Source organism: Trachymyrmex cornetzi, unplaced genomic scaffold, assembly GCF_001594075.2.
Source record: "Trachymyrmex cornetzi isolate Tcor2-1 unplaced genomic scaffold, Tcor1.1 scaffold1307, whole genome shotgun sequence".
NCBI lineage: Eukaryota > Metazoa > Arthropoda > Insecta > Hymenoptera > Formicidae > Trachymyrmex > Trachymyrmex cornetzi.
In genome coordinates this window covers 94,367-106,638 of record NW_017295881.1, presented here as the reverse complement: position 1 = coordinate 106,638, position 12,272 = coordinate 94,367, and the positions used below count along the sequence as shown (strand labels likewise).

At 35.3% G+C, this 12,272-nt stretch overlaps 2 protein-coding genes across 4 annotated transcripts in view; both read right to left on the bottom strand.

The window, feature by feature from the left end:
* Positions 1-2,746, bottom strand: part of LOC108770685 (trypsin-1) — a 4,763-nt gene extending 2,017 nt beyond the window's left edge. Inside the window, exons 1-4 of the mRNA XM_018522366.1 lie at positions 2,614-2,746; positions 2,471-2,556; positions 1,171-1,259; positions 849-1,101 (exon numbers count right to left, since the gene is read on the bottom strand). Of these exons, the coding sequence (XP_018377868.1) occupies positions 849-1,101; positions 1,171-1,259; positions 2,471-2,556; positions 2,614-2,656 (471 nt within the window). The 5' untranslated portion in view covers positions 2,657-2,746. The remainder of the gene's footprint in view (positions 1-848; positions 1,102-1,170; positions 1,260-2,470; positions 2,557-2,613) is intronic.
* Positions 2,747-5,690: 2,944 nt separating this feature from the next.
* On the bottom strand, positions 5,691-9,953 carry LOC108770666 (uncharacterized). Of its 3 annotated transcripts, none has more exons than XM_018522340.1 (6): positions 9,413-9,805; positions 9,047-9,328; positions 8,662-8,770; positions 7,543-7,890; positions 7,150-7,471; positions 5,691-6,565 (listed from the first exon to the last, which is right to left on the bottom strand). In XM_018522340.1, exons 2-6 carry the CDS (start codon positions 9,304-9,306, stop codon positions 6,033-6,035), a joined length of 1,572 nt encoding a protein of 523 aa, XP_018377842.1. In that variant the 5' UTR covers positions 9,307-9,328; positions 9,413-9,805; the 3' UTR covers positions 5,691-6,032. The 3 variants fall into 3 exon arrangements, with proteins under 3 accessions (XP_018377842.1, XP_018377841.1, XP_018377840.1); XM_018522339.1 differs by lacking the exon at positions 9,413-9,805 and adding an exon at positions 9,855-9,953 and having other exon boundaries at positions 5,692-6,571; XM_018522338.1 differs by having other exon boundaries at positions 5,692-6,571; positions 9,413-9,804.
* Positions 9,954-12,272: the final 2,319 nt, after the last annotated feature.

Genomic DNA, 12,272 nt, shown 5'->3' with positions numbered 1-12,272 from the left:
AGTCGTAGAGTCTTAAGTCGTAGAAAATTAACCAATCACAGTAGAATATGAGGAGAATAATCGACTATGATTGGTCAATTTTCTACGCATAAGACCCTACGACTGCTACGACTTCTATTGTAGACCCCGCATTACAGTATATAGAACGCGATCGGTTCAACCGTTATAATACATGTACATAATCCTTTTTTTTACAGATCGAAATTTATTTACATATTTTCAACACATATTGTAATTTCTCTAACAGAATACTGATAGAGCATCAAATTATTAAATTGCTTATCAATTTAATTTGTGATATTACCGCAATAGTTTAATCGGCTTTATAAGACCGAAAATAATTTCGGCGCGCAGTTTAAAAAAAATTACATATATGTGTAATATATAAATTCACACAGAATTACTTCAGCACTAAAAAATCTAGGTTGACCGTTTAGGGTCCTTGTTTCCTAATCGTTCCGTTATTCTGCTTTAATTGTGGGATTTTTAAGTGTAAAAAAAAATATATGCAAAAATATATCATAAAAACTCTACGCGTTTAGTTGGTAAAACAGACGACTTTGGGATTCTCTTAAGCAGGTCCTCAAAAATATAGTTATACCAAACGTATGGTGTCTAATCTCTTATTTGAGGATCTTTATGATCGTCCAACCTCGTAGGTTGATTAATTGCGCGAGTTGTTTACTGCAAGCAACACACAAGTAGTAAAAGGAAACGTTTTCCCGCGTCAGGTTTCCATGCTCACGAAAGAATCATTACCGAACATCCTGTAGATGTTAAGCAAATTAAAAGGATAGCAGTTATTTATAAATGGCTAATATTATTTTAAGTCGGAATACTATTATTACCAGATAGTATCCCCAACCGCAGACTGTACCCCATTTCCTATGAACATTTTCGTTTGGCGCCAAGTCAACCGCTTTCGTATAATCATTATATATGAATGCAGGTATTACTTGCATAACAGCGATGTCATAGTCATTGATATCATTGTCAAAGTTTTCATGTATGAAAAAGTTGTGTATGTTATGAACGGTACAATTCTCATAAAGAATGGAAGATCCACTACACAAGGTAATCTCTTTTATAGGATCGTCAGTTCTATAATATACATTATCTTTTTATTAAAGATTAACAAATCATTATTTCTAATTTTGTTATTTTACTTACGTTTTCATGCAATGACCTGCTGTCACAGCCCATTCCTCATTTATTATAGCAGCACAGCACACATGTTCATCATTTAACCTCAGCGACAACTAAAAGAACAAAAATGTCTTACTATGTATATAATCTTAATCGCTCTAATTTTGAACAAATCTGAATATTTGAATATTTTTTTCATATTTTAGAATATATTAGTTTAGTCAAACGAAAAGGTAGCAGACACTGTAGCAATCACTCTCGCTATGATATAAAAAATATGTTATACTGTATAACTTATACATATTTAAAATTGACTACGTATGCGCTGTTACATGTGCCCGACCTCCTTGTAACGAGTATAGATTTTTTTACCATCCAGGGTAAACATATTAGGATTGTTCGGAATAAATTCCAATCGTAATTGATCGATATTATTCTCTAGGTTTTTATTACGTTTTCTTTAAAGAAAACGAAATAATTCTGGAAAAATGGCGTTTTTACTGAAAAATTCGCTTAATAGACACGTTCAGTGATACGTTTTTTAAATGCTGAAGACATCATGCCGATTGATATTCATCGTAGGATGATTACTGTGTATGGTGGATTATATGTAGCGGAAAATAATCTACAAGTAATGAATGCGATTCCAGGAAGGTCATGAAAGCTTAGCAAACGATACACCCGGTGCAGCATATATTGCCCTTAGAAACGCGAAAAGATTTCCCGGATACCAGGACAATTTTAACTATAATTTTTGAATTCACCATGGAAAATTGAGTAAGAAATAATGTAAACACAACGATTCCTGCCTGCTCCCTAAATCGCCTAAAATGTACCAATTCCTTTTTAAAGTTTAAAGATATTTTAGAAAAAGTTAATCTTTACACAAAAGTTTGATAACTTTACGAAAAATCTTCGTACCATTTTTTTTCAAAATGCATTTTGAAGCTTAGAAAGATTACTTTAAAATGCATTTGATTAAATTTTTCCTGATTATGTTTCATCTAGACACAGCGTATTAAAATATAACGGAAGTATTGAGACGTACCAATTTTCAATTATCAATATCATTGTCAATGTATATATAATTTAAGAACAAAGTATCATATCATCAGAGACAAAGTTCAAATGGCAATTTTAAACTATATTTTTCCTCTTTAAAATGTTTTTAAAATATTTTTCAAAACTTCTTTATAATTACTTTCACTAAATTCCTTAAATTTTTATGAATCGCGAAAATATGGCAAGCGTTCTCAAACTTACGAACGGTAATGTACATTTATTTACATTAACTTGATATAGATATGTAATCTTTCATCCTTACCATATAAGGAACTAAATTAATATCGGTGTCTAATCCATTAATGATTCTTTGTACTTCATTGTCCAAAGATCCGTAACGCAAATATCCTGTTAGATTTCATAATTTTAGATAATATTTATAAAATTTGCGATATAAATACTTACTCGCGAAACAGAAAAGAATAATTATGCAGAAACGAGAATTCATGCTAACGCTGAAAACGGCACTGCTCGCTTTAGACTACACGCATTGCACAACTATAGTTATCAGTAAAAATTATCAAAGGACAAAGCGTTTACAGACATTTGCAATAGGAATATCTTGTTTATCACTGTATGCATGGTTATCAAAAATATAATATTTTCAAGACAGATATGTCATAATAAACGTGTATATTTCGTCGAACCGTCATTTTTATACTATAGTGAGTAGTTGAATGTTACTAGCGGATACAGAGATTTTTTAAAAGTCTGTTTGCAATCTTTGCATTTTCCGTATAAATATAGAAAGATATCAAAATATGTATCTTTATATGGAATAAAGGACTAACTTTTTTATCGAAAAAATTCTCCTCCCAGGAATGCAGTAGACACTTTAAATAGCTTTAAGAAGGATTAAAAAGAATCTCGTTGAAAAAATTTTACTGAAAAGTCTGACGTGTGTGAAGTTGGCCCTCATCTTTTGGCACCGCAAGTTTTAATACAAGTTCCATTGGCACTCCCACTAGTTCTACAGTTCCTGATAGGTTTTATAAAAAGTTCCGTTGATTTAGCTAAAATAACATTTGAAAATTTGAGGTTCTAACTTCCCATGGCTTCACAAAATTCAAACAATCAATTCAAAACCACGAAATCTTATAATTCTCGATGAGTTCTATAATTCCTGATATGTTTTAACGGTAGTTTCGGCCGGTAGTTTCTTGGTTTTTCAAATAAACAACGCCATTCTACGTTCCGTTACAAATACCTATGAAGCTAAGAATTTCTAAGATCGTGTCTCAATCTATGTAGTTTTTTTGTATCTTTCGAGACATTTATAGGGAAAAGAAACTGGAATATTTTTAATTCTCTTTATTCACTGAACTTAAATTTATACTTTTTCAAACGAATTTTACGAGTTTGAGAACCTTCTATAACGTTCTACGCCAATTACCAGTTACTTGCCATATGTTCTTACACCAGTGCTCCGATTTCCGGTTACAAAAATAATTAAAGCAGGGTCTACAATAGAAGTCGTAGCAGTCGTAGAGTCTTAAGTCGTAGAAAATTAACCAATCACAGTAGAATATGAGAAGAATAATCGACTATGATTGGTCAATTTTCTGCGACTTAAGACCCTACGACTGCTACGACTTCTATTATAGACTCTGCTTTAGAATACATAACGACAATACCTGAAAAAACCAATCGAGTGGTTACATGACATTTTCCCGAAAAACTAGACTGGAAAATGTTGGTACTAACAAAAACCCCTAGGCAACACGATTTTAATTTGTACGGATTAGTAACACTGTTGAAGTAGTAAAAACATACTCAACCCTGCTAATAAAACTTGAGTCGGAAAACCAATCAAGGGGAAATCAAAAGAAGAAGAAGAAGAACCCTGCTAATAATTTTACAAAAGAAAGAATGACATATGGATATATTTAAAAGACACGGTAGTGTCGGGGTGATCCCGATTGACCATGTCTCGATTGGACACCACCAATCACAGCGACCGGTGCTTAGGAGCTTTGTAGTCTCAAGCGCTGTGAATGGCTCGTGTCCAACTGAGTGCCACCCATATATATTTGTATATATTTATGTATGTTTATACATGAAGAATTTTTACCGAGATATACTATTGTTTCACATAATATCATAATATACAAAAATAAGGAAAACATTGATTATATTTACTTTCTTATTTGTACAGTTATGTTCTACCTCAACAAAATTTTTGATCTTCAGAATTTTCCGTGAATTATCTTTTAGGAATAATTCTTCATCATTGCTAGATGATGAAGAAAACAAATCTAGTAGTTCAAATGCTAATCGTATTCCGCGTAGCCATATTGCACTAAACTGGCACCATCTCTCGGAGTTTGTGCTGAATTTTTGCACTTAAATGCAAAAACTTGGCACTAGCAGTAACTCTATACGCCTCGTCCTCTCTCTCGCCCGAGTAACTCTATACTATAGGTCACGTATATTATAGCAAAAATGTACACTAAAGTTATCTTGGCGTAATTCCTGAATGCAGCCCAGCGCGCACCATTTTCGTGTGCACCGAAATGCTCAGTAAAACACGCTGCTCTCGTCTAGTGTATGGAAATATACAAGGCGGGCCATTCCCATGGTTGCGCAGTAGCAGCGTGAATTTTGGGTAAAATTTGATTGGCTGTTTCAGTATACCAACGCTATCATACGCAGGAAATTGCATATTGGAGAACATTTGATTGGTTATTTCCAACATTGCTATCGCCATTAAGCCTTGTGTCCACGATGCTAAAAATCGGTCCGAGACCTCGGATGAAGAAAGGATTGACCAATCGCAATGGTCATGTGATCAAATTGTTCAAATATGATTTGTTAATTTTTTCTCTGTCCGAGATCTAGGATCGATTTCTAGCATCGTGGATATCTGGCTTTATGCGCAATGTTTCACTTTGTATATTTCCACCATGGTCTATTGCGCACTCAGTGCGCACCAGTGCGGCCAGTGAAATACACTATAAGATTACGTTTGTTTCATAATATTCACATAAAAACAAGTTTTGTTAACACTTTCCTTACCGAACCAATTTTATCATTGATTACCAACGCCGCATTATCCACAGTATTTTTGTTTCCGTTTATCATATTTGTTAAATAACATGCATTTCCCATAATGGTTAAAAAAATTATAAAAATTATTATTATAAAAAGAGGTCTGATGTACCAATATTGATGTGCAATATATAGTTATGTATCCACGTATGATATTAAAAACTATTTGATAATCACATTTCTTCTTATAAACTACATTTACATGGCCTGATTTACATCGAAGTTATAACACACACAACACACTTATAACATTGATATTAGAAAACTAACCAATCACAGTCATTCCATTCTTCAGAGGAATAACTATGATTGACCAGTTTCACAACATCGACGTTATAACTTCGGCGTAAATCGAGTCATGTAAACGTAGTCATAGTCAATCCACACAGCACAGGGAACACATAAAATTTTTATGAGCTTCATTTAAGCTTAAAATAAACTCGCACGGAGCTCCCCGGGAATTCCTCTGTCCGCTGTGTTCCTGGGAGCTTTATTTTGGTTCGCAGAGAGCTCTTTTTAAGCTCGCAGGAAGGCTCGTAAAATTTTTTGTCTAAGCTCAGCATTATGAACTTCCTGGGAGTTCATTTTGTCGAATTTTATAAGCTCCTCGAGAGCTCAGCGAAATGAACTCCCAGGGAACTTGAACGGAGTTTTGTGCTGTGTAGGAAGATATCAAATGATTTAAACAAAAAGTACGATGACCCATGCGGAGTAGAACATATGTTAAATACAAGATATCACACATTTACAATTAAATTGTAACAAAGGCAGGGAGTTCAGGGCACAAAGATGTAATGAGAAACATCGTTAGTGTCTTCCATGACTTTGGATTGAAGCAGCTTGATCTCGAGCCTCAATTTTTCCCTCTCCATCTCCTGTTTCTTTATTTCATTTGAGTAGCAATTGATTTGTAGCTTCAATTTGTCCTTTTTCAATTTTAGCATCTCAGTCTCATGATACAATTTCCCCTTCTCGGCACGTAGCACCGCCAACTGCTCTTGAAGTAGTTGATGGCTCGTATCATCAGATAGTGCTGCCTCGGTTGTCTCCAAGTCTGGCTTTATCGTCGAGACCGGTTTGGTCACCACGTTTGTCTCGCTCTCGGGCCCGCTTTCTTGTTCCAATTCGGTTTCCATAGAAGTACCCTCATTCATGATCCAAATTCTCGAATCTGTTTCTTGGAAGCTACTAGTTGACTTTGGTGATTGTTGAAGCTTTGAAGGGTCGGTCTGCGATTTATGATTGGGCGAAGTAGACGTTTCTTTTGTAATTTTCTCGATAGTGGTAGTAGAAGTAATCGTTTCTATATCTAGAACTAATATGTATAAAGTCTCCTTTAACGAAATATCTCTAGTACAATAAAAATACTAAAGCTGGAATCACTCGATTTCTGAAACAATAAGCATGTATATATGCATGCATGCTATTATGTTTGCGTTGATGTAATTTCTAGCTTGTTGATAGATAACCACGAAATTAGCACAATTGTTTTTATTCTAAAGATGCTGTCGTTTATTTGATCACGTAACTGTATTTAATCTTAATCTTATAATTGGTACATGCAAGGAAACAAGCTATGCATAATAAACATAGAAATCATGCATGTCAGCAAAAATCAGCATGCCGTGCTCAATGCGTGAATGTATTTTGGCATCAAGAAGTCAATTATGTAACTTTTTCCCTAATGCAGAAACGTGAAAAGTAAAAATTTTTTGTATGCAGTACGTATGTACATACATATATACATAAAAATTTTTACTTTTCACGTTTCTGCATTAGGGAAAAAATTACACAATTGATTCCCAGAGCAAATATAGCAACGTGCATACTTATCATTCAAGAAATTGAGCTTTGTGTGACTCCAACTTAATATAATTAATAAAATTTGAGTACCACGTTGCTTCGGTGATTGGCTATCATCTACTGTATGTGACAAGTGATTGTTGCAATAGTTATTGAATTCCCTCTCGTCGACGAAAACAGAACCGTCCGCGTTAACAATGGATTCAACTATCACCGACGGATCGCCGCTCTCCATTACCAACTCGCCTACTATTTCTCCATCGGTCGCTATTATGTCACCTTCATTATTCGCTCTCAATAATTCACCCTCATTAGTATCAATTTCATCGACTACTTCCTCTTGTGTCAGTTGACTACTGTAAGAATCTTCGCCGTCATTTCCCTCGTTCACTTCCAACTCTGTCGATAATCCCTAAGGTGAGAAAATTATTTCATTGATAATACTAATACAATAATAAAGAGAAAATTATAAGTATATCTTACGTCTTGATTCCAAGGAGATTTCTGCTCCTTCTTCATTCTTTTTATAGTCTGTGCTATTTCGTCGTCAGATTCGGGAAACTTTTTTCTATTATCACCTCTGGCTTGCATCTTTTCGATATTGCGAATCTTTTCAAATAATTGATATGCTCGTTCCGGTGTGATATCTTTTTTGTCTTTATTAGCTGCTGCTATGTTAAACAAATCTTTGGATCGCAGTTCCTTATTAGTGCGTAATCGCACGTACTCTTTTAATCTTTTACGATCAACGTGCAACTGCATGAGATCTTGAACATCTCGTCTAATTTCACCACAGAGCTTTCTCTCCTGAGGAAGTCTCTTAAATAGATCCTATTTACAAAATATTTTTTTAATGTAATGTAACAGATATTATTTTGAATGTAATGTAATCTCAAAAAAGTTGCTATCACTTTTTTTAGAACTGCAAAGCTTAATGTACATAACGTGAAAGACCCAATATATTGCTGGTGAACATTGGAAACAAAATGCACTATAAAATACTACTTATATACAGAAAATTGAAAAGGTGCTATAATATGTGAAAATAACTAGCGAAAAATAGTGAGTACTCTAATCTGAGTTATTTGTGCTAGTATGAATTTTAACTTAAAATAAAGACTGTATCTTCTCCAAAAGTTTAGTGTATCTTTTGTTTTAAGTTTAAATTTATACAGCATGCAGGCATGAATAATTGAGGTTACAGTACTTATTTCAATTTTTACAATATTGTAGTACCTTCTTTTCAATTGTCTGTAATCGAATAAACTCTGCAGTGCATAAACGTCTTTAACGTTAGCAGTATTGTAACGCAATCTGCTAGGTCTTTTGCACCACATACATTAAATTTTGTAATTTTGAAAAAATAGAATTTTTTAAAATATATTGAACATACAAAATTATAATACAGGGTACTAAATTCTTAATTCAAAAGTAAAACAGAATGCTCTTTTGTTTTCTATATTCTTTTCTATTTAGTTCTACATGAAATATCTGCATCTCTCTTTTTCTAGTTCTTTCTTCTAATTCTATTACTCTCTCCTCTAGTATAATAAACTATTTCATATTTAAAAAAATATAATGAAATAAATTAATAAAATGTACCTCTGAAATTTCATGATTGTGTTCATTATTAACACTAGTTACTTCTAGTTGTGTACCATCTTTAGTTGCTCTGACCATAATGTGAGCAGGACAATTTGTTCGTATGGATCTGTAAACACATGTAAGAATGCAGAAAGAAATAAATTTATTTTTTTTATGTCAAAACTAGATAAATATCAATATCAATATATCATTAATATACATTGGCTTCATTCAGCAGAATGTTTATTTTGAAACTGTTGGAAGTTTTCTTCCCACTGATTGAATTATACTTTTCTAGTTCTAAAGGAATGATTCTAGCTTTGCAGACAATCATAAAACAGTTACAAAACTGTTGTGTTCTGCTAAATACAGCTATTGTTTAAGGAACCAATTAAAGACTTACTGAGATTGTCTTCTACCAGCACCACGAGGAAGGAATTTCTGGCCACCATAGATACACGCATATTTGACAGAATAATATTTCAATCGCTCACTAATTGGCCGTGCGGTTTTCATATGAGCCCCGCTTACAGTTCTACTGTCTCGTCTCCAGTAATGCACCAATGTATGTTTCGAGACTCTGTCCAACTTCTGCTCCAATTCCTCATAGCTGTCAAACACCTCTCCCAGATGAAAGGACATGTCCCCAACGCTCATATTCATCGTGAAAACTGCAACTAACAATCTGTATAACAAAAGGAAAATTAGTTTACAATTGATCTCCAACAGAGATTCATGATTTTCCTTCAATGCGAGACAATATTTTTACCGTCGTCATCGTCGCATGTGATCTGCTCGCCTAAAGAGAATACGACGTGGATTTCTTGAAAGAATCTAACTCGAAGGTCGCGATACCGAAATCAGAATGGAAATTAGCGTAACAATTGTAGACTAGCAAAAAGTGCGACCATCAAAAAGTGTCATCGTCGCCGTCGCTCGACTGACCAAGGCTCAACTCGACGACGATCGAGCGCGGTGCGGACTTCAACATCATTCACTGGGAGTCACGAGTCGTCAGAGTGAGGTTATATTATGCCTGTGTTAACGATTGGCGTGGTAGAAGCCATTGAAGACACACGTCGGGGACCGTGAACACAGACAGATCGAAATCTCTCGGCAGTGAACCGGGCGAGCAGGCAACTGGACCTTTTCGGCGGATTTGTCAATTTTCTCACAACATAATGGTGATTCGTCGAACGGAAAATACATACCACGATGATCACGTTGCTATATTTTCGAAGTGGACGGAACCATCGAGATGACAGCACATCCAAAATATTTTGTGACCCTCTATAAATGTTCCAAGAGAGGATATCGAACGCCTCTTTGATGACGCGCAAAGCCTTTTAATCTTTGCGTCGTCAGACGTATGGTATAGAAATACCAGTAAACTTATCCATAGGCCGGTATTCATAATCGGATCTTATATTTAAGACAGTCTTAAGTACATTCTTAAGATGTCATAAACCAATCAGAAGGCCGCATTAGCGACTTAAGACATTACTTAAGCCCATGACACATACAAGAACGTAATGCTGGATTCACCCTGCATCCGATTTTCGTCGTACGACGCTCTGCAACCAACTCAGAAAACAGGATTCCGATGGATTTTACTTCGTATCATCGGAATCCTGTTTTCTGATTGGTTGCAGAGCATCATACGACGAAAATCGGATGCTGGGTGAATCCAGCATAAGGCCATAACACGCAAGCAGTAAGTGAATTGACCAATCACAGCAGAGACCGTAAGGCCAGTAGCGAATCCAATGTTACGATTTCCTTACTGATTACGTCTTACGGACTTACGTTTTTCTACGTGCTCCCGGCTTTAGGGCTGCCGCACACGCCTTCCGTAACAGTAACCATAAGCCGTACCGTAAGTATCAGCCAATCAGAATTAAGGGTTCAAAAGATTTCTCGACTATGATTGGCTAATTCTTATGGTACGTCTTATGGTTATTGTTACGGAAGGTGTGTGTGGCAGCCCTTAAGACGGTCTTAAAATAAGAACCGACTATGAATACCGGCTATCTGCCATAGAGTGGTATTCATAGTCGGTTCTTTTTTTTAAGAATGCTTAAGATGCTAATACGGCCCTCTGATTTCCTGGATTCACACTGGATCCGACGCGTATCGTATGACACTCTGCAACCAATCAGAAAACAGAATTTTGCTTTGCATCATCGATACGAAATAAAATTCTGCTTTCTGATTGGTTGCAGTGCGTCGTACAACGCAAATCGGATGCAGGGTGAATCTAGCATAAGACTGTATTTGAGGCCCTGTGCACAATAAAAGGAATAAGGAATTAGGAATAAAGAATAAACGATTTCAACCTATCAGAAACCGTATATTTCGATGTATCCGATTTCTGATAGGTTAAAATCGTTTATTTTTTATTCCTAATTTCTTGTACGGAGAATCCATAGAAGTTGCTCAAGACTCGAGATAGTCTTAAGCTAGTGCTTCACTACTACCCCCGTAATCGCTCTATCTCTTTCTAGGCTGCCAAAAATCAAGATGGTTTCGATGCTAAGGCTCCGTCCAGTACTATATGTCGATGGCTACAGTCATGTTTGCATCATTCCAAATGAAGGTTTGAAAACATTCAAATTGTCCATCAATCGTACTCGACATAATTAATAAACTGCACTCAAAATGTATATAATTCCATGTGCAATATTATATAAATATATATCCTATGACGGACCGAAAATCGGTACAAAATAAAAATATACGGGGTGCAAAATAAAAATATACAGGGGGTGGCACCCAGTTGGACACGAGCCATTCACAGCACTTGAGACTACAAAGCTCCTAAGCACCGGTCGCTGTGATTGGTGGTGTCTAATCGTGCCGTGATCAATCGGGATCATCCCATTCTGTCCCTATGAAAAAGATTTATCGTTATTTTTCAACACCCTTCTCGCATTAAAGAGAATTGTAAGATCGAAGAGACCGAATTTGGAAAGTTTCTTTAAAATTTCCTCGAAATACGAAGAAATCTGGAAGTGGGGGAATAACTCGTTCCTCTCTGAAAAGCGGCATTTCAAACTCGCGCGAGAATCGGGCGCAAGTATTACGAGAGAATTGTATATTTGTATTCAGCTCAACAAAATTTTTCACACGATACCTATTTTAACCCTTAATTTTACCAGAATTGGGGAAACATCTTGGCCACACTCTTTGGAGTGAATGGAGAGAATGTAATCTAAAAGAAATGTTAGAATATCCTTGAAATATTCCATTTTATTGTTGATAATGTAGATCTCGCCTAGCTGCAATGCTCGTAATCCAAAAGTAATACTACTACTACTACTTTGTTTTATGTACATTGCTTTATATTCAATTACTTTAATTTATTTAACTTTACTTTTTGCCCTCCACTTTCATCTCACTACTCGTCGTTCAGTCTTATCGTAATATAGTATTTTATGAAGCAGCACGGTGCACACGATACTCCTGTTAAATTCTGAAATCCTATTTACTTTTTTTTTTAAATACAAATACCAGATTTCGTTACCCTTGTGTATTATCTTATAGTGGATAAAACCGTCAAAACATGTTTTTGAACAGCGATGTAAAACACAAGGCTGTTTCTTGCGTTAAAAATTATTAGTGCTCCCCCC

Coding starts and splice junctions, on each gene's coding strand:
- LOC108770666 (XM_018522339.1), bottom strand. CDS start 9,306: ATGAATATGAGCGTTGGGGACATGTCCTTTCATCTGGGAGAGGTGTTT. Junction 8,771..9,046: donor GCTGGTAGAAGACAATCTCA/GTAAGTCTTTAA, acceptor ATGTGTTTACAG/ATCCATACGAACAAATTGTC. Junction 7,472..7,542: donor AATCTCCTTGGAATCAAGAC/GTAAGATATACT, acceptor TTCTCACCTTAG/GGATTATCGACAGAGTTGGA.